The sequence below is a fragment of the Podarcis melisellensis genome, assembly GCF_964234715.1.
Source record: "Podarcis melisellensis genome assembly, chromosome: 15".
Lineage (NCBI taxonomy): Eukaryota > Metazoa > Chordata > Lepidosauria > Squamata > Lacertidae > Podarcis > Podarcis melisellensis.
The window spans coordinates 29,287,517-29,307,925 of NC_138532.1; the positions used below are offsets into that span (position 1 = coordinate 29,287,517).

The window sequence follows — 20,409 nt, forward strand, 5'->3', positions numbered from 1 at the left end:
AGTGGTCAACTGGATGCTAAAGATGGAAGCCCTCGAGCAATACCTGAGTGCAACAACAGCACTCTCTGCTTTTAAATCACTGCAACTGCCAGGGACTGGCTAGACAAAGAGGAGTAGCCAGGGAAGCCCCAGGGGAGGAAAGCTCAGACCCCAGGGATTGGTGGTGGGACACCAAGGAGAGGTCAGAAGGAGAGGAGTGGGGTGCTGAAGGGGTTGCAGGCTTAAGCAGGGGCTGATAAAGGACAATTCACAGGCTAAACTCACTACTGGTCTTCCAGCTGTGCTGAACAGAAAGCAACAAAACCATTAAGTTCTGCAAACAGGAATCTTTTAATTAACATTGAAGAGGACCATTGCTGAGCAGGTCTTTACAGTGAATATGAAAGCTGGATCTTGGGCACGGGGAGATATTGATCTTGGTAAGCAACACTAGAATTGCAGCGTCAGTGGCAGGGTGCCAGTGGGTAAAGAGCCAAGGTCAAGGTTTTCCAGATCTCTGTGCCTCAAATACCAGTTATGCCTCCCCCTTTCATTCTAGGAGTGTCCAATCGATCATCCTCGAAGCCTTCCAACAAAGCCAACATCTCTTCAGCCACCCCCCATCATACTGTTAACGAGGGCTCTGGCAAAGGGAAGCAGAAGAAGCGAGCAACCTTAATGGTACATGGTTGAAATGCTCAATGGCAAAAAGTTAAAAGCTGCCCAGAGGAAGTAGCATCAGGCTCAAAATGGGTTGGGACTTGCCAGGGATTGTGTGGGGGAGAGTGGAAGCAGTGGTGTAGCGTGGAGGGTGCAGGGGGGGCCGGCTGCACCGGGCGCAACATCTGGGGGTTAGGGTTAGGGGGTGCAAATCCACGGGTTAGGGGGCGCAAATTACTTGCCTTGCCCCGGGTGCTGACAACCCACGCTACGCCACTGAGTGGAACAGATCATCTGCTGGAGATGTTGTCTCAGCCAAGGACCAAAAACATCTGAAGGTTCAAGACCTTTCTTTCCAGTGGCTCCGCCCCATATGGGAGGCAGTCTACAATCCTTAAAGAGCCCACAGCTTATTTTTCAGAGCCAGTGAGGCATAGTGGTTTGAGTGCTAGACTAGGACTTGGGAGAGACCAGGGTTCAAATCCCTCAGCCAGCCACAAAGCCCACAGGGTGTTGTTACCTTGGGATCCAGTCGCTGCCTCCCAGCCTAGTCTACCTTTATAGGGTTGTTGTGAGGATAAAAATTTAGAAGAGGGGGACCATGTACACCACTTTGGGCTCCCTGGAGGAAAAGAGTAAGATATAAAGGGATTCCTCAAACTTTGGGGTGGCTTAAAATTCATCTGGCAAGCAGCAGGAGACTCTCAACGGATGCCAACAAATACTTCTGCTTTTAAATGTCTGCTCCAGTTTGCCCAGAGTGAGAAGGAGAGTCAGCCCAAGGAGAGGAGCTCAAGCAAGAAGAGGAGAGTGGAGAAGAGCAAAATAGGTACAGAGCATACTGAACACAGGCCCCACATGGCGAGAGAGGCAGGTTGGTTGCCTTCCAGGCTTCAGAAAGTGGCCATTTAGTATCCTAAGCATCTTATACTTTATGGTGTGGTGTTTGCTGTGTATGTGTGTGTTTGACATATGCTGTTTGACAGTGGAACTTCTCCCTTGGGAGGTTGTGGACAGAGGCAGAGCTAGTTGCTCCGGCAACTGGAGTGGCGCACATGCTGTGCACCCGGGGGTGGGGCTAGCTGCCCGCGGGGGCGGGGTCAGCATCCCAGGAGGGCAGGGCAGCAGTGTCACTCCACCTCAGGGATGACACCCGGGGTTGACCGCACACCCCCTTCCTCTGCCAGTGGTTGTGGACTCTCCTTCCTTGGAGGTTTTTAAGCAGAGGTTGGATGGTCATCTGTCATGGATATTTTAACTGAGATTGAACTACCAGATGACCCTTGGTGGGGGAGTTAGACTATATGACATTTGGGGTCCCTTCCAACTCTACAATTCTATGATTCTAGAATGTGTGTGTGTAAATACCCACCGATTTGAGCCTGTTCTCTGCTCCCCAACCTTCTTTTAAATGGAAAAAGGGTCTTCTTGAATTCTTGTGAAGTGGGAAATGCATTTCAGCCCTGTCCACGGGGGCTCAGGTGGCCTCAGTCGCTCAAAATGCCTTTTTCATGCTCCAGCTGGTTCACTAGCCCCAGCCTCTTTTGGACAGAGGTGACTTGACCATTGTACTCCACGTGCTCTGGTGACTTCCCTTGTCACCATCGCATTACCACTAGCTTCCCATGGGATTGGAGGTGGGGAAGAAGAAGTGGGAGAGAACATGGGTTCCTGGCAGGCTTGAGTCCCAGGATCTTTAATTTCACGAGTCAAGCCCTGGTGGAGGGTGTGGCCAGCCCATGTCTTGACCCTGGTCTGAGCTGAGAAATGGAGGTCTCCATTGAATGTAGCTTTCCCATCATGGATTCGGCAGTGCAACTCACAGAGCTAAACACATTGTTCAAATTATACCTGCAAGTCTGGGTCTGGAAGCAGATTGGATATGCCCTGCCCAGGCTTGATTTTTGAAATTAGAGAGGCTAGGCCTCGAGTTTATTTCAGTTCACGCATAAAGCCCTGGGCAGGGCGCATACAGTGGGCTAAAGGGGGAGAGGCATTGCCCCATGCGCCCCCTCCCTCACTGTTTCCCCACCACCACTAGCTTGGATTGTAGTTGCAACCCTGACAGGATTATTAATCCCCAGGTCTATCTCCTCTTGCAGAGCGTATGGCCTCAACATCTCAGGAAAATGAGGATTCTGAGTCCTCTTACTCCGCTTATATCCACCAACTGCTTTCTACTTCGTAAGTGCCCCAGAGAGAATTGGAACAAAGCATGATAAGGAATTTGCACAGATCTCCTCTACTCTAGAGAATGGGTAGCCAATGTAACTGCCTCCCAGATGTCCCCCAGCTGCAGCTCACATCAGCCCTGCCAGCCAAGTGAAATACAGCAATTAGATTTTAATTAGAAATGCAGACCATCTTTCAAGAAAGTGCTGTTGTTCAAACTGCTAGTGAGAAGTAGGGACCCCGTTCAAGAAAAGGCGAGATGTGCCTAGCCTCTGCTTGGTTATTCCCCACCCCCACCCCATCCTCTGCTTTCCTTATGCTAATCCGCCACATGCAAACTTGAAAGTCTTGTTGTTGCCTTGTTCACTTGCCAGAGCTATGGCTTGGGGGCTCTGGTTGATGGATGTGATTGATCCTGCTCTGGAAAAAAAAATCCCAAGAGTTCCCTTCCCCTTCTACACCAGAACTGCCCACAACAGAGTTGACTCAATTGCTTGGGCTAGGAAACTGTTGCCGTGATACTCATTGGAGCGCCAGTTTGCCAGATCACCCCTGAAAGAATTGAAGTGGCCCAATCCTAGGCACATGTAAATACAACTTCACTCCAACATTTTGACTTCCTCTTCTTTTTCTTTTCTTTACTCCCCCCCTCCTCCCTTTTCTTTCAGAGACCAGTCGGGAATCCGGGAAAGCCTAAGAGGAAAGGTAGGTTGCTCTATGAATTGTGCTGATACATTTCATAGCGGATGTGCTGAGCAGTTTTAAAAGGTTCAGTCCGCCATCTTGATTTGAAATGGTGTCCAGTTGCATATCGAAGCATAGCTGAAACACTCATCAAACTCAGGAATGTGCATGGAAAATTTGGTTACAAACTCCTTGGGTTTTGATTGGAGAAATATTGCATGGGGAAGGGTGATGCCCCCCACAGTTTTGCCACCGAGTCAAATTCAGAGCCTCCCCCCTGCCTGACTACTTTTGGATGAAAATCAAAATGTTGGGTGCTCTGTTCAGGGACCCTCCCTAAACATCATACCTGAGCCAGTGCATGTGAAGTCAATAACCCCCTTTCTCCCTCTCCCACTCCCTCTCCCTTTCCATAATAGATCTCTGCTCCAGAGCTTAACAGCATCATCCAGAATATAATGACCTGGGTCGTGTCGGCCGTCACCAGCATCCTCTACCCGGCCCTCACCAAGTTCGAAGAGCGGGTCAGGACCAGAGTGTACACCATCTCTGAAGAGTCTGTGCTGTCCTCGGACAACTCCAGCAGCTGCAGCAGCTGCAACGAGGACCTCTACGAAACCTACAGGACCCTCCCCACCATGTCCGCCAGGAAGGTCAGCTTCACGGACACCAGCATCAAGCCCGCCACCTCGAGCGACCTGAGGACCATCAGCGGGAAGCCTGCTTCCCTGCTCTCCTCCAAGTCCTCCTACACCTCTTTCACCAAGAGCACCCAGGTCTCGCTGGACACTGACCTCATCAAAGGGAAGCTGAAGAGAGGGAAGACGGCCATATTTCTGTCCCCGACCAAGCACTGTGGGCTGCTGTCCACCACCACGAGCATGCGCAGCTCCAAATCGGACAGCCAGATCACCCAGATGCAGAAAGGTCCCGTCGACAGCCCTGAGAAGCCGGGGGCTTTGTATCACGGCAAGCGCAAGTGCATGATGTCAAGGGGGCTCTTTGGCAAAGATACTACAACAACTACCACGACTGGCACCACCACCACAGACACAGAAGGGCTTTCCTTTGTGGAAGGAGAACCAAAGCCTCCTCCTCATGGCCCTATAGACCAGAGAGAGGGCATCTGCTTGAAGGACCTCAAGAGCATTTTTGCCGAGCTGAAACTTCCCCTCACCAAAATCACGGCCATTATCCTCGACGACGTTTTCAAAATGATACTGGTGGACCAGGGCTGCTCTGTCAGCATTTCCGTGGAGGACCTCCTGGAATCCATCTCCGAAAGCCTTTTAGGCAGCCCGCCCTCAGGCCAGCCAGTCGCTGGGTCAGTCTCCAGGATCGCCAGCTTCGTGGCTGCTGACATTGTGGAAAGTGTGCTCAACAAGCTGCACTCCACCACTCAGAAGAAGTATTTCGAGACCATCTCCAAGGACGGCTTCATGGCCGAGTGCAAAGTCATGTGCGTCATGGCGTCCGGGAAGCATTCTGCACCTGACCCGTCCTTCTGGCGGTCTCGGATGCCCCTGTCCCTCGAGTCGACGTATGAGATCGCGGAGGAGATCGTTCAGATTATCATTGAGAAGCTGAAAGTGTTCGCCACTTCGAGCCAAACGAAAGTGTCCCAGTTTGAGCTGTGTGCCAAGATTAAAGCCATTGGGATGCCTCTGAATCAGCTTTGTGCATCAGTCCCACCGCACACGGTAGAATCCGAGGCAGCCAATGCCCTAGTGAAGGACACAATCCGCAAGATAGTTTCCAAAACGGTTGCTTCTTCAGAGACAAACCTCCTCCAGTATGTGGAAGAGATGATTGCCAGCATCTTAAACTTCATCCAGAGGCAAATGTGCCCGGAAGGGACGCTACCTACCAGGGAGAGCTCGATTGTGCTTCAGCTCATCAATGACGTGTTCAACAGCTTGAGTACAGAAAAACTACAGGGTATTTATCCAGCGGCAAAACCGAGACCTTGCCTCAGAGTGCAGGGGGAGCTTCCCAGCCGCGGAGCTTCTCCTGATCCCAAGGCCACGACAGTAACGGGAGCCACACATGTGTCAGGTGAGAAATCGCCGAGGAAGCCGTTCTCTCCCGTTAATGTCCCCGGTATGGTCATTTATTCTGAGATGGAAGCAGAGGAAAAAGAGAAAAGGGAACCCGACGGAACTTTGTCATCGGTCAACAAGGAGCGGCAAGTGCTGCTGACAGAAGAGGCCCCGGATAAAGTAAGATATGAAAGCTTTGGGCTGGAATCCCGGCAGTGGAACAGACTGAGCCCCAAATCAGCTGAAGCGGAAAAAGAGGGCAGGACCGATGCAAAAGGTGCAGAAAAGGACATGGAGCATTTCGTCCAAGACGCCATTTTCTCGTCTCTCGGAGGTCAGCAGAAAGGACAATGGGCCACAGCTGGTGAGTGGTCCTTGGAGCAGGCCTTGCAGAAAATGGAAGAGGACTTCAAGGAGGAAGAGCAATCTCCGATAATCCGGACCGTGTGGAATCTCTTGAATGAAATGTTCCAGCATATTTGGGCTGAACAACCGGTTTGGCCCCCTGGCCCTCCTCCTCCATCTCTTGCCCACATGGACATCAGTCGGTGCCCGCCTGAAGAGCAGCCAGCCTCCAAAGGGCACACTGCCGAGCTCAGGGCTCAGGCTGTGATCCCAGATGCAGACGTCAGCACTTTTGCCTGCGATCTGGTGAAGACGGCGTTTGAGAAGATCTCGCGTGCCACTCAAACTGAGGCGGAGGGCATCCGAAGCAGGCACTCAAGTCTGATTATCACCGACATCTTCCCTCTTAATGTACCTGGAGAGGCCAGCAAAAGTCCACCGACGGTGCATTTCAGAGAACCAGAGACAGCTTGTCAGTCAAGACCTGCCCAGGAGCAAACACAGACCAGCCCCACAAGCACTGCAGAAGATTCAGCCAGGGCTAGCCAGCCCGAGCATCACCTTCCACCCAAATCAGACCTGGCTAATGACCTGGTGCAAACATTTATCTCCAAGCTGGAAACCTTTGTCACCTGCAAAGTGGAATCCCAGCTTTGCTCAGACATGAAAAACCTCAAAACGTGCATCAGTTCAGACTTCTCCTCTGCCATCCAGCAGGAACTCAGGCGGATGCTAGCGAATCAGTGTGGGGGTTTGCCCAGCTGCTTAGAAGGCATTTTGAACAGTTCTGTTTTAGGTGGGAAGGAAAAGGCACTGCGGTCGTCTCACGCGAACTTAAAACCATATGCCCAGGAAGTGGCCAAGATGGTGCTGAAGAGCCTGAAGCATGGGCTGGACAGGGAAGTGGAGAAGATTTCCATGCCTCCCGTTATATTCTCCGAAAGCATTGCCGCCAGCCAGATCGTCAGCCTGGTTTTGATGGTCTTTGCCCCCTCGGAAGTGCAGTGCTCTTTACCCCGGCAAGACAGCATTTTGGAGAAGCTTTTCAGGAAGAACCCTGACTACAAAAGAGATATCCAGGCCCAAATCCAGAACACAGTTGAGATGTTTTTAAATGAAATCTACCAGACTGTCATGTTGGATGTGGGAAGCGCTTCTCCTTCTCCCTTGGCCACCGAGAAACTTCACACACCTGGGACTTCTAAGGCAGGAACGCTCAACGCCAAGAAAGTCCCCTCTGCTCCTTTGGTGGGGAAACCCGACGTCTCGCTGGTTTCCAATGACGTGGTGGACATTGTGCTTGAAGATCTAAGCTCTGGCCTTGCAACTGTTCTGAATACAAGGGGAGCCCTCTCTGACCGACTCCAGTGCCTCCTCTTCGACCTTATTCAGAGGACTGTTGAGCCTCTCACTCAGCTGGCTGGACGAGAGGCCAAGGGTGGACTCAGGAGCCATTTCCTGGATCACAAAGCAGATCGCCACAAAGTTCCAGGCCTAACAAAAGGCAGAAAGACAGCAGAGTTTGGATCCAAGCAGCTATCGAAGGACTGTTCCCCAGAAAGGATGGCAAAATACTTAGTCGACAACATTTCCCACAGGCTGGAGCTGTTTGCCGAGGAGAAACTGGAATCTGAGTTGGCCACAGATGGTCAGCCGAGAGCCGGAGAGGGCAAAGCAGGCAGCCACCGCAACAAAGCCAAAGTTGTTGTCCAAGAGTCCCTGTCCAACTTGAGACTCTGTGCTGAGAAACTGACCAGTACCATCCTGAAAGTCATCCAGGCGGACCTGGAACGGGAGATGCTTTCTTGCCAGAACATCATCCCATATGAAGAAAACGCCTCTGCCAATGAGCTCATGAATGACCTGCTCAAGATTTTGTCTGTCCAAATAGCTCTGACAGAAAACGAGGTTCAGAAAAGGGTTCTGAAAAGGATTTTTAGGCAGCAGCCGTCGGGGCAGAAAGGAGGTTTCCCACTGGTGACAGGAGTCGAAGATGTCCTCAACCAGGTGACCCAAAAGGTTGTGGGCGAGTTGGGCCACCTACCGTCTTTTCGCACAGACTCCTTATGCTTTGGTTCCGAATCAAAGTCTTCTGCCTATAATGGGATGATAGATGCCATCTCCCAGGCAAATGCCGGGAGTGTAGCTGGTGAAATTGTGGACAGCGTGTTCGCGAAGATCTACTCCATTGTCATGGAAATGCTGTTTGGCTCAAGGGATGGGGACAATTCAGGCAGAAAAAAAGACCCATCTGTGGAGGCATCTTCCCCCACAGGGAAATCAGAGATCCAGAAGATGACTCTGGCCCTTTCCCAACTCCACCCTACACCACAGACCATTGGGGAAGAACTGGTCCAGAATGTGCTAAACAAAATTGCCTGCTTTGCGGCATCCAATTTGGAAGAAGTCCTCCCACAGTCTATGCAGCAGAAGCGGAGGAGGCACTCCGGCTTCCAGTATGAAATGCATGGTGGTGACGGCATGGCAGGGAGGCCCCAAGCCTTCTCTGACGACTCCGAAACCTCCCTCATGAGAGCGAGCTTGTGCAAGTCAGACTTGACAGTGTACGCAAAGGATGTCGTTGGCAAAGTCCTGGGAACCATCATTGACGATTTCAAAACCGAAGATTACCATCGGACAATACTACGGGTCAACACCTTATCGTCGGAGCAGATCTCCCTCGCGAGTGATCTGGTGCATTCCATTGTGCAAGACCTGCACATTGACGGCCCACATTCTCACGTGCACCAACACACCACCGCAAAGTCTTTCAGGATGGACAACGGGCAGATGTATCTCCAGATTGAGTCGACCACAAAGGACATCCGGGGTAAACCCAAGTGCCTTTTCTACGAGGACTTTCTGACTTACCTCAAGCAAGTGCTCCCCAAGGAAGGCATCTTGAAAGAGATATTTGAGCAGCAGCCGCTGACCGATGCAAACATCAACGAAACCCTCAAAATGCTGCAAGTGGCAGAGAGCATCGTAAGCGAGGTTCTAATGAGGACCCGAGATCTTGAGTCGTCTGTTTGCATCCTGAAGAAGACACAGGGAGAGCTGAACGAGAGGCTCTTCTGCTGCAGTTTCAAGAGATCGGAGGCACCAGGGCTTTTCCACAGTGATTCCCAGGCAGAGATCGGCTCAGTTGCCAGGGACATTGTAGCCAGTGTGTTTGAGAATGTGCATAAGTGTCTGATGAGCAGCATTCCTGCTACGTCAGACGGGTTCCCGGGGAGGAAAATCCCACCCAAAGGCCGAAAGAACCGGTTCACCCAACCCGACTTTCCTTTCTATAATGTTTCACTGAAGGGGGCCATGGATACAATCGACAAGATAGCCAAGGAGACAGTGGAGTGCACCGTCCTCATGCTGGAGACCTTTGTGGCCCGGCATTTCAGGCGGGACTTCCGGTGCAACTTTTTGGAAATTGTGAAATTCCCGCTGGAGAGTCTCTCGTTTGCACAGTTGACCCGCTCTTTGGATTCTATCTCGGCCCAGGTCGGGAATGTGGCGGAAACTACGATGGACGGCTTTCGGAACAAGTTGCAGGGGGAGAAAGAGAAAGGAGGGCTGCCAACTTTGGGCTCGACCCATAACTTTCTGGACTTCTCCAGGCTAGGCAGTGCCGTCACCAAGGACTGCATTGAGACAGCCATCCGGCAGGTGCAGATGCTCCATGCCGAACTGAATGTTTACGCCAACAACGCTGTCAGCAGTGTCCTGGAAATTATCAAGCACACCTTGGACCGGGAGCTCTCCCAGAAGGAAGCCACCCTGTTCTGCAGCTCCTCGGAGAGCCTTGTCCTGAGCGAGACCATCAGTGTCATGCTGGACCGCTGCAACGAGAGCCTGACCGAGATCACGTCCGAGCTGATGGTGGAAAACCTGCAGCTGGAGATGTCGGGGCGAGCCTTTGGCAAGGACAAAACCCTCTTCCAGGATCTCGCCGCGTCGCCAGGCAACGTGAAAACGACGTCCAAGAAAATCAGGAGGATAGACACGAGGGATAGCTTCCCCCCAATCAACGTCCCTGGGATGGTGATCTATTCAGAAGAAGAGGCCGAGGTGCAGGAGGAGACGCCCTCCAAATTCCCTTCCGTCTTCAGGTACTCGGAGTGGGATGCTCACGCCGGGCCAGAGAGGCACCAGTGCTTGCCTGGTTGCCTGTCGGCCCCCAGGGTGAGGCCTTCTGGAAGACGGAGGCAGGACAGGGTCTCCAACAGATTCCGGCTGGATTTCCCGGAGGACGACTGGCTCCCCAGGCAAAGCTCCATCCCTGAGGGGACCATTTTGGAAAAGCTGTTTAAGAAAACAGGGGACTGTGAGGCTGTCCCAAGACACACTAAAACCGGGCACCGGGGAAAGCCTGGCACCATGCACCAGCATGAGCCCTTTGCCAGAGGCCCTGCACCAGAGAGTGGCTGCTGTTCCGCCATCTGTCCTCTGAAGCTGGGCCACGCCGCCGAGGAAATTGTCAACACCCTCCTCTGCGAGTTTGGCGTGGAGAGCGAATCCTTGTGCTACGAGAAGAACACGCACCTTTTCCCGCTGAGGGAGGGCTCCAAGCCTGGGGCACACGGCTTGCTCAGCCGGTGGGATAAGAGGCAAAGCGATTCCAGCGAAAGGGCAACGACGGAGGAAAGCTGCTTCTTCATGCAGGAAGGGAGCAATTTGCTTTCCAAGTGGGAGAGCAATCAGTACATCTTCAAAAGCAAGAGTCCGGACAGGCATAAAGACCTGGAACTCCTCGCCTGCTTCCACGTCCCAGACCTCTGCGAGATCCAGACGTTGGCCAACCATATTGTCCTGAGCGTCATCAAGGAGCTGATCGCCTTCCGGCCAAAAGGTAAGCCTCGGGGCTACGTTGCGGCGGCCTCTTTCAAGGAGCTGACTTATGCTCTGCGGCAGCCGAAAACAGGGATGGAGACAACGGTTCGTTTGGGTTCCTTTCGGTTTCTTGTTTCCCCCAGTCTTAAATCCAGTTCTTCACATTTCTGCAGCATATAATCATTGGATTGTAGAGTTGGAAGGGACCCTCAAGGGTCCTCTATCCCAACCCCCTGCTGTGCAGGAATCCCAGCGAAAGGATCCCTTGCAGGCTGGAAATACCGTTTAAAGTTAGTAAAAAGCTTAACCATTACTTATTGAGATGTAAATTGGGCTGGTTTGCCTGTTTTATACAGGGTGCAGAATTTAAAAAAATAAATACATAATTTATTATTGTTGGGGGCATCTTGAAAGAGATATTTGAGCAGCAGCCGCTGAACGACACAAACATCACCGAAACCCTCAAAATGCTGTAAGCGACAGAGAGCATCGTCAGCGAGGTTCTAATGAAGACCCGGGATCTTGAGTCATCTGTTTGCATCCTGGAGAAGGCACAGGGCGAGCTGAGTGAGAGGCTCTTTTGCTGCAGCTTCAAGAGATTGGAGGTTCTGGGGCTTTTCCATAGTAATTCCCAGGCAGAGATTGGCTCAGTTGCCAAGGACATTGTGGCCAGTGTGTTTGAGAATGTGCATAAGTGTATGATGAGCAGCATTCCTGCTACGTGAGACGGGTTCCCAGGAAGGAAAGTCCCACCCAAAGGCAGAAAGAACCGATTCACCCAACGCGATTCTACTCAGAGTAGACTCATTGAATTGATTGCCATGGCTATGGTGAGCTGTTAATTTCAATGGGTCTAACTCTGCGTAGAACTTAGTTGGGCACACAACCCCGTTAATAGTTAACAGTAACAGTTTTTGCCCCAAACCATCCAAGTTGGGACTTCCAGAATTGGTTCGTGGTATTTCCAGGGCTTCAGAAGCTCCCTGAGGTATGTGATAGTAAACCTGTCTGTGTTTCCTCCCCCAGATGCTTTGGATGAGAAGGGTTACAGGGCCTCTTGCCCAGCGTGGAAGCAGGAGATGATCCAGTCTGAATCAAGGTGGCTCCAGGAACGGATCTGGAGGAGCACCTACCTGCCCCACTGCAAGAGGCAATCCTCCTGCCTCGATGTGTTTTGGGAGCCCTTGACCCAGACAGTGGTCTCCAACGTCATCCGGAGCATCCTGAACCCCTGTGCCCGGCAAGGTGCCAGAGAGAGAAGCGATGGCATTGAGACCAGCCTCTCCATGTTCTGCTCAGTGGACTCTTGCTGCCCTGAGCATGGAATCAGGGGCCCCAAATCGGCTCCCGTCAACATCAAAGAGCTGGCGTTCCACATATCCGAGAGGATCCTGAGCATCTTGTGTGAGAGGAACATCTTGCAGGAGACCGTCAGCAGGAAAGGCTTCCTGACGAGGAAGTCAAGGTACATCTGCCTGCCACCTCTCTGCCTGGCGGACTTTGACGAGGTTTACCACCCTCTTGTGAAGGAGGTTGCCCACCTACTGTGCCTGGAAATCGAAATCAGGTGCAAATCCATGAGCGAAAGGAAAGCTCGGGATGCACTGCCCCAGCAGCAGCCCTACTTCTCCTCTCGTTGTGCCTGCGGAGCTTCCAGGGGAGATTGCCGAGGCCCCGGCGACATCAAAGGGGTGGCTTGCTTGTCGGCAATGGACCAAATTGCCCACAAGAACCAGCGGCTCAGCTGCGTTGCTTCCAACCTCGACAGCTTCATCCGCAGCTTGAAGTCCACCGAAGCAAAGCAGGTCGTCAACAAAGTCCTGCACATCATTTTGGACTCGATGTGGCCTGGTCAGCCTCAGGGCAGTTTCACGGGGCACTTCCCGGATGCCCGAGCTCAGAACATGTCGCGATATCACGACACAGACCTGATGCCTAAGAGGCAGAACCTTTATTCGTCTGTGTGCCCGCATGCCTACAGGCTGGGCAATGAGATCTTCAGTGGCAACCTGGGACTCTCGCCCAAATCCGTCGTCCTGCTGGACGTCGTGAGCGAAAAGCTGATCCGGACCCTCTTGGACAAATGCATCACGACGGACCATTTCACTGGCACCTTTGCTTTTGACGAGTTCCCAGAGGACGAGCAGTTCTGTGACATCCGGAAGAGTGCCAGCGACGGCGAGCTCTTCCAATATTCAAGCAGGGAGGTGGAAGCCCACAAGACGGACTCTGCCTCCACCATTTTGACATACGACATCCAGTACAGCGAGGAGCCCTGGGTGGAGCCTGAGGCAGGGGTGCCTTCCTATGAGTCAGCGCTCGACATGTTGGCACATACCCTGGTGAAACCGGTGATCACAGAGCTTTCCCACTGCATTGATCATCCAGAGCATGGGAAACCTTACTCGAAGAAGGCCGTGGGGTTCTCACAGGGGCCCTGCAAAAAGGGACGGGGGCAGAGCTTTGGCAAAAAGCACCCACGAAGTGGTAAAAGTGACATGTACCACTCATTGCCGAGAGGCAGGCGACCGGAGTGGAAAGCGCCCGTTTCAGGGAGGCATCAGGCCCGCAAGAGCTTGCGGGACAGGAACAAGACAGTGCTGGAAACGGCCATGCAGCACAGGACATACAGTTCCCGGGCTCCGAGCGGCAAGCATGCGAGAAGGAAGCCTCACTCTGCCACTTGCAATGTGAGGACTTACCGGAGGGAAGTAGTGACCATGTCGGGACGTGGGGATCACAGGCAGTTCCACCCGGAGTTCACTACCATTTACTCGGCGTCGTTCCTGGAGGAAGTCATTTGCCAGCTGTTGTTCAAGATCTTCTCTTCGCTGCATAGCAAATACAACCGGGACACCTGCATTGACCTCCAGGAGATGAACACCCTGTTTATCAGTGCCCTGGTGGAAGAGTTTACAAAGGCTGGCGTGGGGGTCTTGACGAGGGCCGATGAAAAGGCATACTTCCCACAGGTGGACAGTCGAACGGTCAGCAAAATAGTTGACTCCATCTTAAGGGAGTTTGGGTTCCAGCTGGCTGCCGACCGAGACATAGGCAGGGACATTGAGTCGTTGGCTGAGAGGGCATCTGAAATTATTCTGACGGAGATTCTGGATTACCAACTGCCGCCCGTGGTTTGCCGGAGGCTGCCGCGGAATGCCTTTCGAAACATCAAGGCTGAACAGATCATCCAGAAGGTCGAATGTTGCATCTGCCTCCCCAAATTCCAAAAGCGGCAGCAGCCGACCCCGGCGTACATTACTGTCTTGTCTCAGAAGTATTTGGAAAGGGTTGTCAACCAGATGGTGAATCAACTCTTCCCACCTTGCGAGGGTGCGAAGCGAAAGCCAGGGAAGAGGGAGGTGTTGGGAACAGATTTTGATGAGCTCTGCTCCTACATGATCAAACAAGTGATGGCGTCCATTTCCAAACACAAAATCTGGGTGGCCAAAAAGGATGCCCCCTGCCGTTCCCATTCGGAGACGGAGATTCAGACCATGGTCAATTCTGTTTACAGGTATATGCTGGAGAAGGCTGGCTCACAAGAGTCTATACAGAAAGACATCAAGCGTCGGGATATGGATTTTATAGACTGCATGACCAGCTTCATAATTCAGGAAATCACGAACCATCATCTTCAAAGATTCGTCTCTAAAGAGGAGTCCTCTTCAGGATGCCCCGACCCTGAAGCTCTGTCTGAGGACATTGTCAGGACTGTTCTGGATAGCCTTGGGGAACCCTTGGGTCCCTGTGGAGGAGTTTTCCCAGCTCGTTTCTTAGAAGAAATTGTTTCCAGAGTTTTAGCCAACGTTCTGCCTGTTTCCAGGGACAAGAAAGAATCAAGTAAAGGGTGGCATGAAGCTGAGTTGGAGAGAATTGCAAAGCAATTGGCCTGTTCAATCAACTTGCATTTTGGTAAGGCTGCAGTTACCGCAGTCCCGAAAGAAGATGAGCCGAGTTTAATGGGCCCCTTGATGGACATTGTTGTCCAGAATGTGGTTGACTCTGTGTGCAACAGTTTGATGAAAGAAAGAGATGTTGCTTCGCCAGACGACCTCAGCAGCGGGAGACAGAGTGCCCTCTTTGACAAGATTAAGAGATTGGTTGAAAAAGGCATCTCTGATTATCTTCTCCATCCACTGTTTTCTGGAGACTTGCCCAAGACTACACCTTCAACTCCGTTCCACGAGTACGTTTCTGAAACCCAGGAGGAAACCGAGAGCCGGTCTCCATTCAGCACCTTCCTATCTTCAGGATTCCTGAAAGATTTAATCACTGGACTGTTGTCAAAAATCTTCCCTTCCACATCCATGGACAAAAGGCATCTGTCGGAGTCAGACTTCAGCAAGCTCTCCACCCAGCTGCTCAACGATGTCCAGATGAAACTTTTGAAGCATCAAATCAAGGTTACAAAAGACCCAGAACAATGTGAGTATTCGGAGGAAGATGTCCAGAACATGACCGATTCCCTGTGCAGCAAGATCATACAGAAATCTGGCTCCCTTGAAGCCGTCCAGAGAGCCGTGAAGAATAAGAGCAAAAGCCTGATTGACCGAATTGCCGGGTTCCTTGTGGGTGACATCCTGCAGCAGCATGTCCAGCCTTTTGTAGCCAGGCAGGAGTCTCCTACCTGGGACAGAGCAGCCGCAGGAGACTCCATGTCAAGATTCGAAGTGTACAAAACCACCGTCAAGCCCTTGGACCTGCGGCAGGCAAGCATGGCGGGGAAGAGAGGCCCGTCGAGTCCTTCTTCGTTCCTAGGAGAAGTCATTTCTCAGCTGATATCAAGGATCTCCAACTCTTTCTCGGACACCCCTCTAAGTGGTCCCGGGGACTTCATTGGAGACACAGCTGTGAAGCTGGTGAAGTCACTTACGAAGGAGCTTACGAAAGCTCAGCTGCATATCCAAGAGGGTCCCGAGGAGCCACCCCTGGGCTCCCTGCCAGAAGGCAGAACCTACAAGGACAGCACACAAGACCTGGAGCCTGAGGAACATACTGATGAAGAGAGGCATGTGTTGTCCCGCCAGACAGCCACCATGATATTTGAAGGTGCCATCAATCGCATGCTGGGGTCAACAGCAGGTCCGCCTCCTGTGGAAGAAGCAAAGTGCCTCATCCATGAGATACTGGTGGTGGACCAGGGTGTCCCTGGAGCCAATGCTTCACCACCCTACTCCACCGTGCTCTGCTACCCAGTCCTGGAGGCCATCGTTGACAGGCTGCTCTTGCAGATCTTCCCATCTCCTTCTAGTAGCACTGCATGCCTAGGGCAGGGCGAAGGTGGCTTTGGCTCTGAAATGAGCAGCACAATTGCGCAGCTGAAGAAAGACATCCTGGACATTGTTCTGAAGCAGGCCATCTGGATCAGCACTTACGGCAACAGGGGAGAAGCTGGCATTTCAGAAGAAGCCATCGCGTGCATGGTGGACTCTATCTACTGTGATGTCTTGCACGAAGTGATGTTGCAGCAGCCTTTCCCACAAGACAAAGAGAGCCTGCGGAACTTGTACGTCACTCAGATAGCTTGCTTCATTATCAACGAAATGTTTAAGTATCATCTCCAGTCTACGACATTTCACGAGGTGTCCTCTTATGTGGACCCTTCTGCCGGAGACTCCCTAAGCTCCTGCATGACGGTCTTCCCTTTCATTCTCCTGGAGGACATGCTCAACCAGCTCTTGGAGAGAATATTCCCCACTCCAGAGAGCATCAGCGCTTGTGTTGGCAACCAGGTTGACTTCTCAGAGACAGATTTCGCCGAGATGGTCGCCAACCTGAAACATTATGTCATTGCAGAGATTCTGGCACATCAAATCCTGCTGGGAAACACCTCGGGGCAAACTCCAGAGATGGACGAAGAAACCAAAGAGGACATTGCCTGTTCAGTTTACAACCAGATTTTGCAGAAGTCTAACTCCCAAAGCGAGCTTCAGAGTACTCTCAAGGTCCGAGGGAACAGCACCCTCCGTGAAGTTGCCAATTTGCTCATAAGGGAGATTTTGAATTTCCACCTCCACCCCTTTTTAGACAGCAGTGATTCTGCCACCCGCGAATGTGCTAAATTGCAGAAGGAAAAGAAGCCAGTTTCTCAACGGATCTACTCTGCAGCATTTTTAGAGGATGTTGTTGTGGCTTTCTTTTGCAAAATCTTGTCCTCCCCAAACTTTTTGGCATATTCCAAAGACTGTTGTTTATCAGAGTCTGAGATGAGGGATCTAGTTACCAGGCTAGTCAATGCTTTAGTGTGCGAGTTCAAAAGGTCAGAAGTCAAGGTCATTCATGGTGCGGAGGGAGACCTCCCTCTCCCAAAGATTGTTCCTGAAGAAGTGATTCATATAAGCAACTGCATCTATGAGAAGTTGGTGGATCAGCTTGGATCGGAGTGTGAGATTTTTAAAGCTTTCCAATTTGAAGGACATTCATTAGCAGAAAAGCTAGCTCCACTAATAATCAGAGAAATCTGTGCATACCAGCTGATGCCTTTGTTTACTGGGGATACTTCCCCGTACCTGTTCCTGTTTCTAGAAGCTGAGACAATCCTTGACCGAGTGGAGACCATCCTCCCGGACACCACACCCTCTGGCTCCATGTTTGGAGAGATGTTCCTTAAGATAATGCACAAAATGTTTCCGTCATGGGTCCCTGGAAGTTCGCCAGATTCTCCTTTGGGCAGTGTAGGGAAGAGAAGTCCTCCCAGGAAGAAAGCGAGAAGAAAACCATCTCCCGAGGCAGGCAAAAGTATCCAGAGCCTCATGGACAATATCTGCAAGGCCGTCTGCGTCAAACCCGGGTCTCTAAACCAAAACTACGAATCCACGGAGGAAGAGAGTGCAGCATTTCTCTGTCAATCAAGGCCAGACTATCCACTTCCCAAGTCACATTCACCTCCTGGAAAGTCTCCCCTTCCCACCTATTCTACACAAACAGACCGCTGGACGATCCACTACGTTAAGCCACACTCTCCTCCCAGCCAACTTTTGTCTCCTCCTCCCACCACGTCCGCAAAACCAGACTGCTGGACAATCTATGAGGATAAGATGCCCTCGCCTCCCTGCGGATCTCACCCTCCTCCTGCCTTTCCTGCAGAAGCAGATGACTGGACGCTCCAGCGGAAAAAGCCATACTCACCTCCCAGTCAACTTCCGCCGGTTCCTTCCCCCAGCTTTTCTGCAAAAACAGCTGGCTGGACGATCCACCACATGAAACTTGGGGAAGGGGAGGTGCAGGCGATGCAGTTTGAGGATGGAGGAGGTGCTTATTCCTCCACCTTCTTGAAGGACATTTTTAGCGGGCTGATAAGCAAGTTGCTCTCGTCAACAACCAGTGTGTGCCCAGTGGAGAAGAAAGAGGCAATGCCTGTGGAGGAGGAGCCCTCCGTCAGAAATCTAGTGGAATCCATTTTAAAGGAGTTTGCCAAGTCCCCGGTTAAGGTCCTGCAGCTCCCCAACAAAGGGCAGGGTTTCCCATCTGTGGGGAAGACGGACGTGGCTAAAATCATCCATGCTTCTCTGTGTGGCATCTTGCAAGATCGGGCTCCTGGAGCCCCTATCTGGGCAGGCAAGGAAAGTGACCAGAAGTTAGTGGAGAGAGTGGCCAGTGCGATAAAGAAAGAGATTCTAGGATACCAGATCCAGGGGCTGCCAAGGGCACCCCAGAACCAGGCCTCAAAACCTTTTGAAATGGGAGAGATGGCAAAGAAAGTGTTGATGGAGGTGAAGAAGAGCAGCACTCCGTCCCCAGTCAGCAGTGACAAACCAAACCCGGTCCTGGTGTCTCAGAGGTTCATACACGAGGTTCTCGCAATCCTCTTGTCCAAAATTTTCCCCCTCCCCACGACATCGTCCGATGACACCGAGGAGCAGTGTGCAGAGTTTGATTTCATTCACATGAAGCTCTTGAGCAATGTGATGTCAGAGATCTCCAAGGACAAGAACGCTGAGGTCCAGTACCTTGACAGGGTGCAGCCTAACCGTGTCGTGAGCCAAACGGTGGCCAATACCGTCTACCACCAGATTTTGCCGGAGTTTGGAACTGCATCGGCCATTGAGAAATGCATCAGGACAGGCTGCACGATCCTTATGGAAAGGATCACTGACTTAGTGATGAAAGAGATTTATGGGAACCCGATGCAGGCGTACTTTTCAGAGGAGCTCGGCCGACAGCAGGAGGCCATGGAAGCGGAAAGAAACCTGGAGGAACAATATGGGGGTGGTCCTGAGGGTGCAGAGCGTGAGACACCACTGCGATCCCACCTCAAGGGGTTGTCGTCCATCATCATAGAGGAGGTGGCTGCTAAATTCCTCTCAAAACTGTTCAATGCCCTCCCTGTGGACGACTTGGATACAAGGAGTGTTGCCTTAATGAAGGAGGTGGGCAGAAAGATGATCAACTCCTTGCAAAGTCTTCTTTCAAAGAAGAATATGAGAGTCTGGCAGCATGATGAATTGGAGGACTTGGGCTCAGAAGACAGCCGGGCAGTTGGGGAGGTTGTGGATTCCGTCTACACTGACATCCTCAGACATTCCAGCTCTGAAGCATCTATGTATGATGACTTAACCAACAAGAATGAGGACTTTGTCAACCGGGTTGCCTGCTTCATGGTGAGTGAAATCTCCGGGCGCGATTTCCAGTCGACCACGAACATGGAGGGCGAGTTGCCCCGCTCCAGTGCGGAAATAAAGCTGGAAACAGACAAGATCATTGAGAAATTCCTTGGCAATATTGGGGCAATGGAACCCACAGAGGTGCCCCTGGTCACACAAGTGCCGGTGGCTTTCCTGGAGGAGATCCTAAGCAGGTTGCTCACGAAAATCCTACTTGCCCAGAATGACTTGGGCGTCCAAGAGAAGAAGGCTTTGTCCAAGACAGATGTCAACGAAATCGCTTGCCAGCTGAAGACGTCCGTGGAGAAAAAGATGTCAAAGAACAAAATGGACCTGGTGACCTACAGCAACCAGCCAGAGCTGGACCCGCAATACGAGGAGAAGGTCAACCACGTTGTCCACAGCGTCTTCAGCAACGTCCTGGAGAAATCCGGGTCCCAGCAAGAGCTGTACGACGACGTGACGACCAACAAGGTCCTCTTCCCTGAGCAGATGGCCAGCATCATCATCAATGAGGTCTCCAGCTGCTCCATCAGCGGCAACCCTTGTGACGAAAACTTAGAAAACGAGACCGTCAGTGCCCTGGAACTGGACCGCATTGTCAGCAAAGTCTATGCTCGGGTCAGCTCCATCGAAGAAGAGGACGAGGACGAGTTGGATTTGGCAGATCTGCCCACTGTGCCCGAAGATGCGGAAACCCTGCTGCAGAAGAGCGATATGCCGGTGAAAATCATCCCCTGCATCGGGCACAAGGCGCTGAAGGTTGACCCGGAGATCGTTGCGGAGCACTTAGCCGTCCTGTCCATCAAGACAGAGCCCCTAGAGAAGCTGAAAAAGACGTGCATGTCAAAGATAGGCATGAGCCTCACGGAGCTGAGGAGAGCCTCAATGTCAGGGAAGAGTCTGTCTAGTAACCTCGGCTTTCAGGATCCCAACAAGAAGAAAGAACGGAGGCCCTCTTTGGATATGGCTGGGCGCCTTGGGGTGAGGCCGAAGGAGGTAGGCAGGGCAGGGCAGGGTGGGAGGCTTCTTTGCATGTGCAGAAGTAGATTTGGTTTAAGGCAGGCATGGCCAAACTTGGCCCTCCAGCTGTTTTA

The 20,409-nt window shown here is 52.0% G+C and overlaps 1 protein-coding gene across 1 annotated transcript in view; it reads left to right on the forward strand.

The window, feature by feature from the left end:
* The window catches only part of FSIP2 (fibrous sheath interacting protein 2), a gene marked incomplete at its 5' end in the record, with an annotated part of 38,024 nt that overhangs the window by 8,768 nt on the left and 8,847 nt on the right, over nucleotides 1-20,409 (forward strand). The window contains 6 exons of the mRNA XM_081889520.1: nucleotides 539-660; nucleotides 1,390-1,468; nucleotides 2,742-2,823; nucleotides 3,480-3,516; nucleotides 3,915-10,725; nucleotides 11,733-20,311. Of these exons, the coding sequence (XP_081745646.1) occupies nucleotides 539-660; nucleotides 1,390-1,468; nucleotides 2,742-2,823; nucleotides 3,480-3,516; nucleotides 3,915-10,725; nucleotides 11,733-20,311 (15,710 nt within the window). The remainder of the gene's footprint in view (nucleotides 1-538; nucleotides 661-1,389; nucleotides 1,469-2,741; nucleotides 2,824-3,479; nucleotides 3,517-3,914; nucleotides 10,726-11,732; nucleotides 20,312-20,409) is intronic.